Source organism: Capra hircus, chromosome 17 (assembly GCF_001704415.2).
Source record: "Capra hircus breed San Clemente chromosome 17, ASM170441v1, whole genome shotgun sequence".
Taxonomy (NCBI): domain Eukaryota; kingdom Metazoa; phylum Chordata; class Mammalia; order Artiodactyla; family Bovidae; genus Capra; species Capra hircus.
In genome coordinates this window covers 18,147,785-18,165,939 of record NC_030824.1, presented here as the reverse complement: position 1 = coordinate 18,165,939, position 18,155 = coordinate 18,147,785, and the positions used below count along the sequence as shown (strand labels likewise).

At 42.4% G+C, this 18,155-nt stretch overlaps 1 protein-coding gene across 13 annotated transcripts in view; it reads left to right on the top strand.

Annotated features, from left to right (window-relative positions):
• Positions 1-18,155, top strand: part of CLIP1 (CAP-Gly domain containing linker protein 1) — a 145,054-nt gene that overhangs the window by 89,290 nt on the left and 37,609 nt on the right. For 7 of the 13 annotated variants that reach the window (XM_018061312.1, XM_018061311.1, XM_018061308.1 and 4 more), the window contains 8 exons: positions 1,319-1,423; positions 5,023-5,967; positions 7,961-8,077; positions 10,268-10,325; positions 11,528-11,611; positions 12,545-12,701; positions 14,544-14,709; positions 14,815-15,030. In XM_018061312.1, the coding sequence (XP_017916801.1) occupies positions 1,319-1,423; positions 5,023-5,967; positions 7,961-8,077; positions 10,268-10,325; positions 11,528-11,611; positions 12,545-12,701; positions 14,544-14,709; positions 14,815-15,030 (1,848 nt within the window). The remainder of the gene's footprint in view (positions 1-1,318; positions 1,424-5,022; positions 5,968-7,960; positions 8,078-10,267; positions 10,326-11,527; positions 11,612-12,544; positions 12,702-14,543; positions 14,710-14,814; positions 15,031-18,155) is intronic. The other 6 variants (XM_018061314.1, XM_018061316.1, XM_018061315.1 and 3 more) reach the window with 3 other exon arrangements.

The following is an 18,155-nucleotide window of genomic DNA, read 5'->3' as shown; positions in this document are numbered from 1 at the left end:
GAGTGAATAAAGATATTTATAACATAAAAGATTCTACTTTCTGCTTAAGCTTTGCCCTGCTTTCTGTCACTTTTGGGTTTGTTGTCTTTTCCCTTATATTGTCCAGACGGAGCGATCCAACTAGCTAAGACCACAGAATAACCAGAAACTGCCGGGGGCAGCTCTGTTGACAGGTTTTATCAGTTGATTACGTGGCTAACCTCTTTGGTTGGAGAAGTGAGTGGGGAAGGAGGTCCATTCAGACTGATCTAGATGATTTCAAGTTGAATAAGATTCTGCCACACTTAAGACTGTTTGAAAGAGATGGCCCTCTGGGTTCTCCATCAGGTTTCATCAAAATCTGAGGTTTTAAAACATGTGAGGATCTTACTGGCTCTTTTCGCATGGAGTTGAAACTCTTGCCTTTCTGTTGAGTCACCATATTTCTTACCTCTGAGCTGAGGAGAAGTGATTGGTTTAGGATTAAGAGTATGAGCCCCTTCCCAGTTCCAGCTAAACGTTTCTCCTGCTTTGAGCTCCAGGGATGGAGGCTCTCAAGCGTAACTGTCACTGAATTTTCTCTTTTAAATCGAATCCCCTTCCTCTTTTTTTCCTGGTGACACTCTTTGGAAAGCCCACTTCCGTGGCTCTTCACCTGGCATGTATGAGAATGTTGCTAAGAATCCCAGATCCTTCTCATTCATCTCAGCCAGCACCACTGATGTGGTTTCCTTAGCTCCAGTTCCTAGACTTCCTTTGTTAGGTTTAATACTTGACCCTTGCTCATATCAAATTGTATGCAGAAGTACAGAGATCTGCGCTAGGAACTTACCAACCAGATGTAGACTTATGACATTAATCTTGTCCATATTTGAGTGATGGATGTTCAGTTTGAGGGCCAGTCTACTTTTTTAAGTCACTGAGTCAGTTACATACACATTAATGTCAAGTAGCTGTTGCGGGGAGGAGGGAAAGTGATAGATTAGAGGAATATTAACTATTCTAATTTGTGCTGATAAAACTTCACTTATCAATATAACGTATATTTGGCTGCATGCGTCTGACACTTTTCATCTTGCCTCACGTGTGTTCCATTTTTTCTTTCTCAGTAGACTAGCTCATGTCCCCTGCCCACCTCATCCTCTCGTCCATAGTATTCATTGTCAGCCCCCCCGACCTCTTCATCTCAGTCCACCCTCATCCCCTCTCCATCACCCTTTGTGTCCACCCTTTGGCGGAAGGTGCTGGTGGCTCAGCCTGCATGCCGCGCCCTTCTCCTCCTGTGCTGGCATGTCACGGTGGCACTGTTGTGTTTCTTCCTCTTCCTTTTTACTAACAGACGCAGACCAAACTGGAGCATGCCCGCATTAAGGAGCTTGAACAGAGCCTGCTCTTTGAAAAGACCAAAGCTGACAAACTCCAGAGGGAGTTAGAAGACACTAGGGTAATGGTTTTCACTATTTAACGAAGCCGATCCATGGTTGTGAACGATGGACACCGCGGGTGACGGGCCCCTCAGTTGGCCTACAGCCGTGACCCAGCGGTTCGACTTGAGTCTGCTGGTCCTGGTACCGCCCGGGTCCTCATGGGTGTAGGCTGAGGGGTGGGCCCAGGTGCTTTACGTCGAACATTTTGTCCAAGGTGGAGATTCATTCCTTTGGTTAATTTGGCCAAACTCATCATCTAAACTCTGCAGCTCTACAGACTGCATGGACATCCACAGCTGCATCTGAGGGTCTTTGTATGAATACCAGGAAATAACCTTTCTCCTGTTTGCCACCAGCAGTCAATTGTCCTCTTGTTCTCATATTCCTAGTGGGTTTTCTAAGTAGTTTTTTTGTTATTGTTTTACTTTAGCTCTCTTTTTCTGCCTTCTTCCCTGACCTCTTGGGTGAAGAGAATGGAAAACATTGGCTCCTTTTAATGAGAGTTAAAGATTTTCACCCCAATTTTTTTTTCCCTTGGCACCTGGTCTCTTTGTATTTCTGTTGCCCAGTAGGTTAAATTCTCAGTGGTCAGGAGGGAGAAGTGTGCTGGGAACAGAATGACTTCTGCCAACCCCCAGCTCATAGTGTTTGGCCCTAGGAGGCAGTGGTTTAGTCATGTGTTCACTTGAAAAATGAAACAAGTGAAATTTATTTATATATACACTATTCCCAGCACTTTACAGATGTTAACTTAATCTCACCACACTCCCATGAGGGAGGTAGTAGCGTTGTCCCCATTTTACAGATGATGACACTGAGGCACTGAGAGGTTAACTAGTATGTCCCAGCTCACACAGCTAATTGAGATAGTTGGGCCAGCATTGCATGTGGGCATTTGACCCCAAAGTCTGTGCTCTTAACCACTACAGGATGGAGTCAGTCTATTACAGAAGTCGTTTTGTGCTAAAAGATTTAAGAACTAATCTGAGACACATATAAGAAAACATGTATGTATATATACCTTTTAAATCCTGAATTTGACTGTCAGTAGCTAAATCACCAAGATCCTTAATTTTAAAATTTCAAAAATTATTCTGTCTCTAATCAAATTTGGTGTCCTGATTTTTTTCTTTTGAATTATTAGTGTTTGTAAAAAATTTTCTTCTCAAGAAATCATTAATCTAAAAAAATCTAGAAAATCAAGTAATTTTTCTTCTCTAAGTCTTGAGTTTTTTATTTTTTAAAAAGAAAGAAAATGTTCTCAGTTGGCCTCAAAACTAAAGATGTCTTCTGTGTATTTGGTAAGGAAAAAAATCCTGGTAATTTGGTGCCATGTACTTGTTACCTGAGAGTCAAACTTGATCTGGGAAATACAAGGGACTGATAGGAAGACTGGGGTCCTGTGGTGTGGCTGGCTACTGAAGTAAGGATTTTTTTTTTTTTTAACTTCTGAAGTGCTCTCCTATACAGATTTGTCAGCAAACAATTTTTTTTTTTTTTAATTTTCAGTGGATAAGAAAGCATCCATTCACAGCACAATTTATTCAAGTATTTCAGATTCAAACTATTACCTTTCTGTAACAGTCCTGTTGATCCTCACTCTTGGTCTGCCAAGTATGGAACTAACTACTGACCCATACAAATTTCCCATCACCCACATTCCTTTTTGGGAAGTGCTGTAAAATTCCTCTAAGCCAGTAAGCCCAGTTTATAAACAGTGTGCTTGGTGCTGTAGAGACATTAGCAAGAATAAAAAACAGTAACCTGGCTTTTATGGTGGGAAAAGCAGACACATAGATAGTTTCACCCGAGGGCAGATTTGGGAAAATAAAAAATAGAAGTGCTGTGAAAATGCTCCATAATTAAACTGTTATTTTCCCTCATTTTTTACTTGGCATTTCCTTAGTTTGACTGTTTTGTTGTGACTGATTAAGAATTAGTGCCCCATTGGGTTCAATTTATTTGTATTATAGACCTCATAGCAATGGAGTTTAATAATGTACCTTATTTTGCAGTAGCACGCTCTCCGAGTCCTCACCTCCCCACCTCCACCCCAGAAAAAGCTAAGTCAATGAACTACCATCTTTCAAATACCTACAGCTTGAAACACAATTAGACCCTGCTCTGAAATGTTCAGTGACTAGATCATGCAGCCTTGGGAGTCCCAAGTGCTCTATTTTCTTGTTCACGGTCAACCCTTTAGTCTTTATCCACCTCACAGCCTGTTGGTGGGCCACGGGGCTGAAGGAAACATGCATCCGTTGCCTCCTGTCCTGTTAAAGGCAGTGAGGGAACCAGCCTTCACCCTGCAGGACATTTGATCTGTGAAATTTGGGACTCACTGATGTCTTGAAATCATTCAAGGTCCCCTTCTATTTCCCAGGTTAGCCCAGTAAATTTTTATACCTGAAGCTACCATTTCCCACACTTTTTTGTGCACCAAACTGACTGCCTATCAGACGACAGAGGGAAATACCTTCCTAAGAATAAAAGGACGAAGGTTAGGAAAGTGGTTTTCCTCATCCTGGGGTCCAAGCTTAAATAACAGTAGATTCCCAGGTTCTGTCCCCAAGCTCAGGTAGAATCAGCGTGTGTGGGCCTGCTCGCGCGCACACTAAGGTCGGGGAACCACTGGGTTAGGGCAGCGACACACGTGCGCAAGATGGTGAGCGGTTACAAACTCTAAAAGGGGGAAGGACTCTGTGTAAGATTCCTACGTATCATTGCAGGGAAGTAACCATTGTTTCCTTGTCCTTTCTTAAAAAAAAGTCTAGTCAATTTGTTCTTTGGTCAACCCATTTTTGCTCCAGTTGTCATGGTATTTACTGAAATATTTGCTAGGTATTTTTATGCCGGTGCTACCCAATAGAATTATGACATGAGCCACAGATGTTTTATAATTTAAAATTTATTGGTACCCACATTTACATGCGTAGGTTAAAAGGAACAGGTGAAATTAATAACATTGTATTTAAACCAATATATCCAAACTATTATAATTTCATCATATACTCAGCATAAGAAATTGTTAACAAGATATGTTCTATTTTTCCCCAAGTCGTCATTATTTGATGTATATGTGACTCTCACAGCCTCATTTTAAGTGCTGAGTAGCCATATGTGGCTCATGGCTGCTGTACCAGACAGCACACTTCTGTAAAGTCACTGCCAACAGATAGATAAGCGTTTATACCCCTTGGGTAGAGTAGGCAAAATGACGAGTCGTCTTCCAGAAAGCAAATACATAAGAACTTTGAAAGGTACTGTTTATATTAACTAACTATAGTTAATGGGTGCTCTTCCTGATTTAAGGTTCTTTAGAGGGAAAAGAGCTATTTGGGGGGTGAGTTAAGCTCAATAAAACTCAGTTTTATTTTCCTTTAGCATCTCAAAATGGTGAAAAGTTTGCCAAAGACTGTAATTGGGCTATATTTTGAATTGGAGTGTCTAGAACCAGGCTTAAGCCACAGTCAGGCCTGGATTGACACAGACATTCTTGGTGGCTTGACTGCTGCCTGAGATGGGGTAGTCCCTAAAGATCTCCAAGCTTAGAGAAAATCATCAGTGATTCGTCATTTAAATGGTCTCTTCTTTCTCCTTGACTGCTGCTAACTAGGTGGCCACGGTGTCAGAAAAGTCCCGCATCATGGAACTCGAGAAAGACCTTGCATTGCGAGTGCAGGAGGTAGCTGAGCTGCGGAGGCGGCTGGAGTCCAATAAGCCAGCGGGGGATGTGGACATGTCACTGTCTCTCTTGCAAGAGATCAGCGCTTTGCAGGAGAAGTTAGAAGCCACCCATAGTGACCACCAGAAAGAAGTCACTTCTCTGAAGGAGCATTTTGGAGCCCGCGAAGAAACGCACCAGAAGGAGTTAAAGGCTCTGCAGGCCGCCACAGAGAAGCTTTCCAAAGAGAATGAATCCCTGAAAAGCAAGCTGGACCACGCCAACAAAGAGAATTCAGACGTGATCGCCCTGTGGAAGTCTAAGCTGGAGACAGCCATTGCGTCCCACCAGCAGGCCATGGAGGAGCTGAAGGTGTCCTTCAGCAAGGGGGTCGGCACCGAGACAGCCGAATTCGCCGAGTTAAAAACGCAGATAGAGAAAATGAGACTGGACTACCAGCAGGAAATAGAAAATCTGCAGAACAAGCAAGACTCAGAAAGGTCTGCTCACGCGAAAGAGCTCGAGACCCTAAGGGCTAAGCTGATGCAAGTCGTTAAAGAGAAGGAGAACAGTCTGGAAGCCATCCAGTCGAAGCTGGACGAAGCAGAAGACCAGCACCTGGTGGAAATGGAGGACGCCTTAAACAAACTGCAGGAAGCCGAGCTAAAGGTAAAGGAGCTAGAGGTGCTGCAAACCAGGTGCAGTGAGCAAACCAAGGTTATCGGTCATTTTACATCACAGCTCAAGGCTGCCGGAGAAAAGCTCTCGGATCTTGATGCGCTTCAGAAGGCCAGCTCCGAAGGTAAATTGGAAATCGAGAACCTCAGACAGCAGCTTGAGGCAGCTGAGAAACAGATTAAAAACTTAGAGATTGAAAAGGATGCTGAAAGCGGCAAGGTTTGTAGCGACATCCTCCATCTTTTTTTTTTTCTCCTCCATTTCTTATCTTGCGTTGTGCCTTGTTTTTCAGTTGAGGTCATTCATCCTCCAGACTCCTGACTTAGTTAAAACTGGTGCTGACCTAATTTCCCATATGAGTGGAGTATCTTCTGAGCATCTTGAGTATGGTTTCATCTGAGGAGATTAGAGAAAATAATGACTCAAGGGTGTGGATAGATTCTGGTTTCCTCGTATCAGAATACTTTATTATTGGGTTGGCCAAACAGTTCATTCTTATCTTTCCATTAACACCTTATGGAAAAACTTGAACTAACTTTTTGACCAATCTGATATTTTGTCTCTGGACTTGCTGTGATCTCTTGTTTCAGCTTGATTCCAATCTATAAACTCTTTTGAAAATAGAGAACTCCCCAAAATGATGGTGTTGAGGTAAATGAACTGAATGTATAAGAAGCTTAAAAGGTAATCACATCCTTTCCCATTGCCTGTCTGTCGAGTCATATATAGGCTTTCCAGGTGGCTCAGTGGTAAAGCATGTGCCTCCCAACACAGGAGACGTGGGTTTGATCCCTGGGTCAGGAAGATCCCCTGTGGAAAGAAATGGCAACCCACTCCCTATTCTTGCCTGGAAAATCCCGTGGACAGAGGAGCCTGGTGGGCTACAGTCCTTGGGGTCGCAGAAGAGTCAGACATGACTTAGTGACTAAGTAACAAGAGTCACAGGTAAAACAGAATGTGAACTCTAAGTGCACTTGACTCTTGTAAATTAACCTGCTGTGATCAATAACATTCACAGCAAAATGAAGGTTAAGAGCCCGGATCCCTCCGCACTGCTACTTATGTCTCATTGGGGTTTTTTCCTACGTCACAGTGAGAGCATGGTCTATTCCTTGCTCTTTGGAGGAAACTCTTGGACAAGTGTGCTTTTGACCAAGGCATAGGAAATGATAAGAAACCTTTGCCAGCTACATTTCTTACTAACTAGCCTTGTTAAATGTCATAATCATTTTTAACTATTGTTCGAGGAAGGAATCCTCTTTCCCAGTCCTCCTGCCACTAGTTGAGGCACGGGTGCTGATGCTGAATGTTGTGAGCTTTTTGTGGGAGAAGCTGCTCCGTTGGCAAAGAAGGAAGGGTTGTGATGGTTAAATGAGGAGAGGTGAGGACAGACGAATGGCGAAGATTGCTAAGTAACCTTAGCTGAGGATGACAAGCCCAGAAAATTTTTCTCCAGTCTCCTCATTTGGTTCCGAACTACCAATCCAAACACAAAAATTAAATTAATAAAGAATATGTAGCTAATGGTTGGTCTACTTTTTTACATGAAGATTCAGTGAAAGCCAATTTTTCTGATGGCTATTGCCTAGTACATGTTTAAAGTTTTATTTTACATGTTGAAAAACTTCAAACATGTACAAAATACAGAAAATGAAATACAGTCACATGAGTCTACTACCATTCCTATCTTACGGTCTTTAAAAATCCAGAAAATGAAACTGCTCTACTGTCTCATTTAGAAAGTAAGCTGCTGGGACTTCCCGGGTGGTCCAGTGGTTAAGAATCTACCTGCCAATGCAGGAGGCATGGGTTCGATCCCTGATTTGGGGTACTCAAATCTGAAATGTTCTGGGGCTGCTAGGCCCGTGCACCACGAAAAAGAAAAAATATATATACAGTAAGCATCTATATTTTCTGTTTTAGATCGTGCTGATAGTCCAAATTTAGGTATAGAAAAATATATTTTGATTATTTAAAAATAGCCATGGACAGTCTCATCTAGAACTGATTGTGTGACAAGTCATTGGCTTCTTAGAACTAAAAGCAGCAACACTGAACTGACTTTTTACCCATGCCTTTATTCCTTTCAGTTTTGTTTGGTTGTGTTTGTTTTCTTGTACATTTTTTTCATATTTGTCTTATGTTTTCTTTCTCATTCCTTTTTGTTTCCTTTGGTCCATTGGTTTCTGTACCATGTAACTCTGTCTGGTAGGCTAGTAGCATCACCAGAGAGCTGCAGGGAAAAGAGCTAATGCTTAATAACCTTCAGGAAAACTTGAGTGAAGTCAGTCGAGTGAAAGAGGCTTTGGAAAAAGAACTGCAGACTTTGGTAAGTACCTGTCAGGAATCTGAATCTCAGGGTTTCTGGCCAATTTGAATTGTTCCTGTTTAAAAAAAAAACACACACACACAAAAAAAAACACGAAAAAATTTCTATAAAGAAAGAAGTATGGCACCTATTTCCTTTCTCTTGCAAAGTATTGATTGGCTGATAATCAGGGGAATTGGATCAAACCCAAACTAGCAATAAAGGTAAGTACTGCTTTTTTTTAATCTGTCCTTTGCCTCTGGTAACGCATTGACGTTTTGACATGTTGCCGACCACTTAGTTTCACTAAACATGGGGCCTTCCAAGTTATGTTAGGTTTCTCGTGTAGCTCTGGCCCTGTGCCTTGTCCTCCCTGCCCTGAGACAGCAAAGCCAGCAAGCTCCCTGGGCCACAGGCGCCCTCCATTAGCAAGGCAGTGATGTCTGTGTGCTCGGCCGTGTCCAACTCTGTGAGCCCATGGACTGTAGCCCACCAGGCTCCTCCGTCCATGGGATGCTCCAGTCAGGAATACTGGAATGGGAGTTCTTCCATGTGCCTTCTTACTTTCTACTTTTAATATCTCTGTGCTAATACCAGTGGTGGATAAAAGTGTTTTGATATTTCTTTGATTTAAATGCCAATATTACATATTTCTACTTTTTAAAATGTTAATACATAGTTAACTGCACTATTCATTATGATAGCTACCACCCACTTGGCTCTATAAATTTGAATTAATTAAAATTGAATAAAATACAAAATTCGAGACTTTCCTGGTGGTCCAGTGACTAAGACTCCACATTCCTAATGCAGAGGGCCCAGGTTTGATCCCTGGTCAAGGAACTAGATCCCACGTGCTCCAGCTAAGAGTTTGCATGCTGTGACTAAAACCTGGTGCAGCCAAATAAATAAATATTTTTAAAAATACAGAAAATTCAGTTCCTCCATTGCGCTAGTCACATTTTAAGTGCTTGGTAACTACATGTGGCCCATGGCTGCCAACTGACCAACACAGTATCATTGTAGAGAGTTCTGACGAACCCCCGCAGTTTTGATGCACAGTACTTCAGGTACATTTTGAGAAAAGTTGGCCTGGAGATTATCATTTTTTAATACAGTGTCCTTTAAGAAAATGCATTTTGGGTGTCGTGCCATTTCTCTGCCCTCCTCCCCAAACTTTCAGGATGCCTTACTGTTTTTTTTTTCAAGTTAGAGTATTCCTCTGCGTCCTCTGAAGAGAAAACATGCCTCCTGAAGTTTGGCCTTGGGAATAACGCAGGTGGACAACCTGTGGGCTTTAATGGGCTTGTGGTTTGTGAGCCCATTTTTTAAATCAAATATTCATTTAAAAATTCACTTGGTGTGTCTAGCTCAGAATTCATCTCAGGAAAATCAGGAGAGTGGTTTTATCCTGCCCTCCTGTCATGTTTAGAAAAGATAATGAGTGAGCAATGGACTTTTTAATGTAAAGGAGTTGACACAGATCTAGTTTCCAGATACTAGGTTCTAATTATTCTTAGATGTAAAACATGTCAGAACTCAGATCCACAGATGTAGAAAACAAACTTATGGTTACCAAAGTGGAAAGGTGGGAGAAAGGGATAAGTTAGGAGCTTGTCACTGTCATATACACATGACTATATAAAAAACAGATAACCAACAAGGACCTAGTATAGCGCAAGAAGCTATACTCAATGTTTTGTAATAACCTATAAAAGAGTTTGAAAAAGAATAGATCATTGTGTGTGTATAATAGAATAACTTGGCTGTACACCTGAAACTAACATAGCATTATAAATCAACTAAACTTCCAAAAAAAAAGAAATATTAAAAAAAAACTTCTGAACCCTGTTTGCTGTCTCAGGCAGATTTATGGAGAAATTCTGCTACTGGAGGGTAGCAACATGCAGAAAAAGTGTACGCGTGGCACCACATGTACATACCCACACATGCATATACTGACATAAGTGTGCATATCCATACACATAAACAGACATATGTGCATGCCCAGGCAGGCACACAGGCACAAACCTCACTCACTCGTGTGCACACATGCATGGTACGCATATGGTAGTAGTTGACACCTACATGTTTTAAGCATAAGTTAGCATTAATGAAACAAAACTAGCAACAAAAAATAGTGTTACAGTTATTGGAACTTTTTATAATTTGAGATCTGTCTATTCTGAATGTCCGATTGTTTTTCTTTAGAAAGAAAAGTTTGCTGATGCTTCAGAGGAGGCAGTCTCTTTTCAGAGAAGTATGCAAGGTACGTCTCACTGACATAAGAGTACTTTAGAGGAGGTCACGTCCTCAAGCGGGAGGCAGTCTTCAGCTCAAATAAAGTTCCTGCAGTGCATAGTAACACTACATTCCCTTGGCTTTTTAAAGCCTCAAACTCCAATTGATTCGTTTTATTTTTTTGTAAGCAGTGTGAAATGTATATGGGTTTATTTTCAGTTTATCCCCTTCTACCTACCTACTGTTAGATGCACATATGTCTAACACATTAAAATATGTGCAGATTAAAAAAAATAGGCATCATCACTTCTCTTACACTATCACCAAGTCAACCGAGCTGTGTCAGCCTTCAGTCCATGCCTTCAGCCTCCTTTCCTCACCATCCTGAAGTCCCAACATGTTCTCAGTACTGGAAAGAGCCAACATTACCATCCAGACACAGCTTACCTTCCCAAACTGCTGTCACCTCTGCAGCCTCATCATTTCACCCGAAATCTATCCTGCCTTGTAGAAATATACAGTCCAGTTTCCCAGTTGTATTAAAAGACTCACCCCTGTCAAATATACCCAAGACACATTGAGTAAGAACAGCAGGGCTAAATAGTATATACTCCATGGTTCCATTTACACAAACCTATGGGTACCATTTCCTACTCCAGGGGATCTTCCTGACTCAGGGGTTGAACTTTCATTAACTACATCCCCTTGGCAGGTAGATTCTTTATGAGTAGCACCACCGGGGAAGCTCATACAAAACTATATGCAGATGTATTCAGCACTGTCCCCCAACATAGATGTTTGAATGGATCATGTCCGCGATATTTGTAGTAATGAACTCTGGGTGGTCAGGTTGACTCCCATTAATTCTTTCTTCTTTTTGACCTAAAGCTTGACCCGTGTTAAAATATAGATGTACTTGGGTAAAGTATCATCTTACTTAAGCTTCAGTCATTGGTAGCTCTATTGAGTTTTAAGTGGAAGGAGGCAAGAGATCCCTGGAGAATGGATGTTCAGTGCCTACCTAATCTTCCGATCTGGGGAGACAGAAAATTGCTTGCTTGCTTGCTTCTTTAGGTTCATTATATAGTGGTTTGATTTCTAATGGGATTCTTAAGTATTCCCATGACCCCAAATCTCAAACTTTTGATTTGATTTGGTTATAAGACAATCAAGGTTTAGGTGGCTTATTAACTCTGAGATGTATTAAACTTTTAACTTAATCCCAAATAGAAACTGTAAATAAATTACACCAAAAAGAGGAACAGTTTAACGCACTGTCTTCCGAACTGGAGAAGTTGAGAGAAAATTTAACAGGTAAGAACACGTCTCTGGTTATTATAAACGTTAAATATAGTAGGCTTCCTAGGATTTGAGATCGTTTTAGTGTGTGGTTACACGTATCTACTGTTCAAGCATAAAGTCTTTGCTCATTGCGTTCTCTTGTGATGAAATCATGTTGGAGGTCTGTAAACCTCAGCAAATCCCTTCTGCCTTGTTTTCAAACAAGTCAGAATCCACCGCACCTCACCACGCCCAGTGCTGCCCTTCATCCTAGCCAGCCAGCATCTTTAGTCCGAGCTGTAGTAGCAGCTGGCCACCTGGGCTGCCCACTTCTGCACTTGCTCCCTTCAGTCTTGTCTTAGCACAGCAGCCAAAGAGATGCTTTCAACTCTAAGTCAGATCATGTCGCATCTCTGCTCAAGGTGGCCCAGTGGCACCCATCTCGCTCAGAGTAAAGGCTGTGCTGCTTAACTCCCATCAGGTCCTGTTACCTTTCTGATTTCATCCCAGGCTGTTCTTCCCTAGGTTGCTTCCACTGCAGCCGTATCTGCCTCCTTGGTGATGCTCGACTGTGAAGCGTGTTCCTGCCTCAGGGCCTTTGCACCTGTTTTTCTTCTGCCTGCCTCCCTCTTCCCTCATTTCCCCTAGGGTTTTACTTATATGTCACTATCTCAGAGAGGCCCTTTCTAAGATTTCACACTCCCCAGCTTCCTTCCTGGCTCCTGTCTCTGCTTGTATTCTTTTCCCCCTCTTAACACGTACCACTCTCTAACATATGATTTATTCTCTTTCTTGTTAACTGTCTCTCTTCTTTGCTAGAATATAATTTTCATGAGAACAGGGATTGTTATGTACAGATATTCCCAGAGCAAGTTTTGGCATACAGGATGTAGTTAATACATTGTTGTTGATTATAACACAACAGCTCAATTTTTTTTCTATACATATATATATATATATATTCAGATATGGAGGCAAAATTTAGAGAGAGAGATGAAAGGGAAGAGCAGCTGATAAAGGCGAAGGAAAAACTGGAAAATGACATTGCAGCAATAATGAAAATGTCTGGAGACAATTCTTCTCAGCTGACAAAAATGAACGACGAACTACGTCTGAAAGAAAGGTATGTATGGGTATTAATAAGAGCGCCGGCTTTGGGTTAGGCTCTCAACGAAGGTCTAGATGGGAGGAGAGCCAAACCCTTCAGGACAGTTATGTTTTAAAAGTTGCCTGTCTCTTGTCCTTTATTGTCTCAGTGTATCCTTGAATCAATTATTTAACTCTAAGGGGAAGGTAGTAGTTTACCAATGGCAATAATGTCTTAAAAAAAATTTTTTTTTTAAATTTATTAATTCGGCTGTGCTGGGTCTTAATTGTGGCCTGTGAACTCTTAATTGTGGCTTGTGGGATCTAGTTCCCTGACCAGGGATCGAACCCAGACCCCCTGCATTGAGAACATGGAGTCTTAGCCACTGACCACCAGGGAAGTCCCAGGCAGTAACATCTTTTACAGGCAGTTAAAAATATTTTTAACCAATTGCAGTGTAACGATAGATAACGATTATGAAGGGCTGACCACATGCCACATGGTATGCTGACCACTTTGTATATTTTTCTGATAATCCCACGAGGTGAGTATATTGTTGTTCCCATATTAAAGAAAAAGAAATCAAGGCATAATGAGGTTAAGCAACTTGCCTGAGGTTTCAAGTCTAGGCAAGTTCTGGTCCCAGCGCCCTCGCTGCCCTTGATCACTACACTGTACTTCCTCAGCGCTAAAGCTTCTTTCATCTAACTCTCTGTTCTTGTCTTTATTCTGAGGCTCTTGTTGCTTTGATTTGTGTTAATGGCTGCTGTATAAAAATCAAATGTTTATTTTATAAGGCATGTTTTTTAGAAGACATGTCAGCACCATTAGACTTCTGATTCTGAAAGTGTTAACACTTGGCAGTTACGTTTACATCCAGCCATGTGGGGGCTTCCCTGGTGGTCCAGTGGTTAAGACTGTCCCATTAATGCCCCTCCGTTGCAGGGGGCACAGGCTCGATCCCTGGTCTGGGACCTAAGATCCCACATGGCGTGAGGTGTGGCCAAAAAATAACAGCAAGAGCGTTCGGCCGAGCACTCCCATGTGGTTCAGTGCTGGTGGGTGATGGGCACCTGGGCCTTGGTTGGCTGGCTCTGGCCAGACTTGCCATGGGGCGGTCACAGCTGCCAGGTGGTTGTGGCGCAGAGCCTTGGAGAAGTTTCGTTTCCATCAGTGTTTTATCCAGTGTTTCCATCCAAGTTTCCCTCCTCTGATCTATGAGACAGCCTGCTCTCTAGGCTGATGGCCCTCATACATCTTCATTGGACCACAAGGTTATCTTTAAGCTAGAACTTCAAATTATTTCTTGTTATTTTCATATCTGCATTCTGAAGCGGCACCCAAATGAGTCTTGAATATTCTAGTCTGCTAAAATTTGGAAACCTCTAAGTACTTAATACGTTTCCTTTTCGCTCATCTCTCTGTATTGATCTACGTGCTGTGCTGTGCTCAGTCATGTCTGACTCTTTGCGACTCTGTGAACTGTAGCCTACCAGGCTCCTCTGTCCATGGGATTCTCTAGACAAGAATACTGGAGTGGGTTGCCATGCCCTCCTCCAGGGGATCTTCCCGACCCAGGGATCGAACCCAGGTCTCTTCCATTAGAGGCAGATTCGTTACCGTCTGAGGCGGACATAAACTAATAAATGTTCACGCTAAGAGTAGTTGTTACTCTAAAGTATTTATAACCATCACAGTCGTTAAAAAGTATTCTTCAGGACAAGTCAGGTTTTTTTTTTTCCTAATTCTAGATGTTATTGCTCATAACATTTATCATCATTAAGCCAATTATTATCAATATTATTTTTTAAAGTATAACTCTAGGATTTAAAGTACTCTTTGGAAAAATCTGACGCTTCGTTTTGAAATTCCTTCTAGAAATGTAGAAGAATTACAGCTGAAACTAACCAAGGCTGATGAAAATGCAAGCCTTCTGCAGAAAAGTATCATGGAAGTAACTCTCAAAGCTGAACAGAGTCAGAAAGAAGCAGCTAAAAAGCATGAGGAAGAAAAGAAAGAACTGCTGAGGAAACTGTCAGACCTGGTAAGGAGAGAGAGTCAGGGGGACTGGTGGCCAGCAGGGGCAGAGAGGGTGGCTGGCAGGACAGCTGTGGCCAGGTGACTTCCTCCTGACGTGGGGTGTCTGCAGGAAAAGAAGATGGAAGTGAGCCAGAACGAGTGTCAAGATCTGAAAGCCAGGTACGAGGAAGCCAGTTCCGAGAGCAGAGCCAAGCACGAAGAAGTCCTGCAGAACCTCCACAAGCTGCTACGGGACACAGAGGAGCAGCTGAAGGCCGCGCAGGAGGAGAACCGCGAGCTGCTGCAGAAGCTGGAGGAGCTGGGGAAGCAAGCCGACAGAGCCAGAGTATGTGGTGGGGAGGACTGTGTGCCCCAGTATAGTGAGCTTTGCGTCCTGCATCAAGGTTGTAAGGGTGCTTAGAACGCAGCAGCGCGTGGAATGGGTTCAGTGGCCTTCAGAGCGCATGGCAGGAAGGTGAATGACGTCTCCTGTGGCTTCAAGTGTTTTGTACCAACCGCTCTCCCTTCTCAGGTGGTGGTGGCTACAGGTCTTTCCACCCTGAAAGCACTGTGTAGCCATCACCCCCTATGCTGCGTCAAAGAGCCTTCTGTTGCCTGAGCCCTGTCCTTCTGCTTGTAATAGACTGTCGCAGAAAAGCATGTCCCTCTAGTCTTGGCCGTCTTGCTGCCACCTTGCACCAGGGTTAGGAGAGACATCGTGCAGAAAAGCAAGAGACAGAGGCCACGCATGAGGCAGGTGGGCAGGGAATGGAGCCCGGTCGGAAGAACAGAGGAAAAAGTCAGAAGGGAGACCTCTGGAGACGGCTTTCATATGTGCCCAGAAAGGTACTAAAAGCTTATTAACAAGGAGGTTGGACTGAAGGGCTGTGAGAAAACATCCTACTACTGAGTAGAGTAGAGCTCGGTACACTGAATGTTATTTTATGGTGTCAGGATCCTGTCAGTGTCCCAGTATGTTTTCTGACCCTCTTACTGCTATTTAAATTGCTCAAAGAAAAGGAAATTATTGTCTTTAATTGTTTTTAATGTGTCAGAGAAATGTTTATATACATGTAGGAGTTGAGTAGAATAAAATACAGAAGAATATATGTAGGACTTAAAACAGATCCCTGATACTGGGAATGACTGGGGGCAGAAGGAGAAGGGGATGACAGAGGATGAGATGATTGAATGGCATCACCAACTCAATGGACAAGAGTTTGAGCAAGCTCCAGGTGATAGTGAAGGACAGGGAAGCCTGGTGTGCTACAGTTCATGGCGTCACCAAGAGTCAGACATGACTCAGTGACTGAACAACAACAAAACAAATCCCTTTTAAATTAAATGGAGCACATCATAATATACGTCATGTGTGAGAGTGAAAGATGCTCATTCATGTCCCATTCTTTCAGACCCCATGGACTATACAGTCCATGGAATTCTCCAGGCCAGAATACTGGAGTGGGTAGCCTTTCCCTTCTCCAGCGGATCTTCCCAACCCAGAGATCGAACCCAGGTCTCCTGCATTGCAGGCAGATTCTTTACCAGCTGAGCTACCAGGGAAGCTACTGCTGCCCATCAAGGCTTTCTCTTTTCCCTGTGAAATATCTCCAGTTTTATGAAACATTTAACACTGGATATAATTTCCAGAATTTTGGACTTTGAGGCTCCCTTTATCTTGGTAGACAGCAGTTTTCTAATGTTTCCCTTAAAATACTGTAGCCTGACCAAACCACAGCATTCTAGAGGTTTGTGTAAAGCCCCATTAATTTTGTTTGCTGTTGTTTTCATAAGGATCATTTGGTTAAAATGCCAGAATTCTTTCCCTTCCAAAGTAGTCTGAATATTCACACCTCAGTGTTTGTCAGCAGCAAGGGCTGACCTCAGTGTTTGTCAGCAGCAAGGGCTCAGCAGACACTTTTGAGAGCTGATGAAACCTTCAGATGTTTTCCCAGGAGAATTGATATACTCGAGCAGTTTCGGGTGAAATCTCAGGAAGTTCATGGAGCCCATGATGCTCCCGTGTTCCCTAGTTTAGTAGCCAGCAAACCAGTACAGTAGGCACTGGGCACATGTGGCCATTTGAACTTACACTAGCTCAAGTTATAAGTTCCCCTTCTCAGTCACACGCGCCACACGTGTGGCTAGTGGCTACCACAATGGACAGTGCAGATCAAATCCTTTTGCATCATGGCAGAAGGTTCTGGGCAGTGCTGGTAGAGACACTATGGTCAATTTATTTTATAAACCAATACATGTTTTTAAAACCCATTTATTTTTGTCATCGAAGCCTAGCAAATCAGTCTGCATTTTTTGTCAGTTACATGTATCACTGGGACTAAATCAGTCTCAGGCCAGGTTCTTCAGTAAGTAAGGGTCTGTAAGTTAGTTTGAAAGGCAACAGTTTATAACACCTCCTCCCTTTTCCCTTTTTTGGTTAAAATATACTCACTTTTGTAGTTCTTTGGATTGTGTTTTTAAAAATTCTTCTATGAATCCCTCCTACGATAGAAATTACTGGATAATTCGGAATGGCAGGAAAAGAATCCCATGCCCTGATGTCAAACTACTGTTTGTATCTTCTAGTTAACTGTCAGGAGTACTTCAGAGGTTGTTTCAAAGATGAACCAATAGAGTTATCAAGGTTTTTCAAAGCTACAGTTGCTTTGCGTTATCCTTTTATGAACTCCGTTCGTCCAGTTTCTTTCCCCTGTTATCCAGATAGTTTCTATGACATTTACCGTAAACTTTTTTTTAACTTCTATGACTTAGGTTATGTTAAGTTACTTGGGCTTGCATTTGTCTGCTTGATTTCATTTTGTTTCCATTCTTTCCATCTTTTGTCTCTGTAGTCGCTAACTTACTTATTAACATCAGCCAAAAGAGAAATTGAACTAATGTCAGAAGAGCTGAGGGGTCTGAAATCAGAGAAGCAGCTTCTTGCCCAGGAGGGGAATGCTTTAAAGTTAGAAAAAGGTTCACTTCTATCCAAACTTGTAGAGTTGGAGGCCAAAATAACTTTACTTCAGGAGGACCAACAGAAGCTCTGGTCAGTAAATGAAACTCTTAATTTAGAAAAGGAGAAAGTCTGGGAAGAAAAGCAAGACGCTGAAAAGCTTTATCAGCAGGAACAACTCGATAGAGCAGCTTTGGCTGTGGAGAGAGAGAAATTACTGAAAGAGATCAATATCGCACAGGAGGAACTCCTGAAGATAAATACGGAAAACGAGTCTTTGCAGGCTTCCGAAGCAAGCTTGCAGGCACTCACAGAGGAACTGCAGTTCAGCAAAGATATTCTAATGGCTGAGTCTCAGAAGTATCAGGAAGAAAAAGATCGCCTGGAGAATCATATCAAGAAGCTGGTCACTGAAAACCTCGCATTGGCTCAAGATAAAGATGAAATTATTCAGAAGCTTCAGAGCTCCTATGAGGAGCTGGTCAAAGATCAGAAGAGCTTGGTGCAGGAGATTG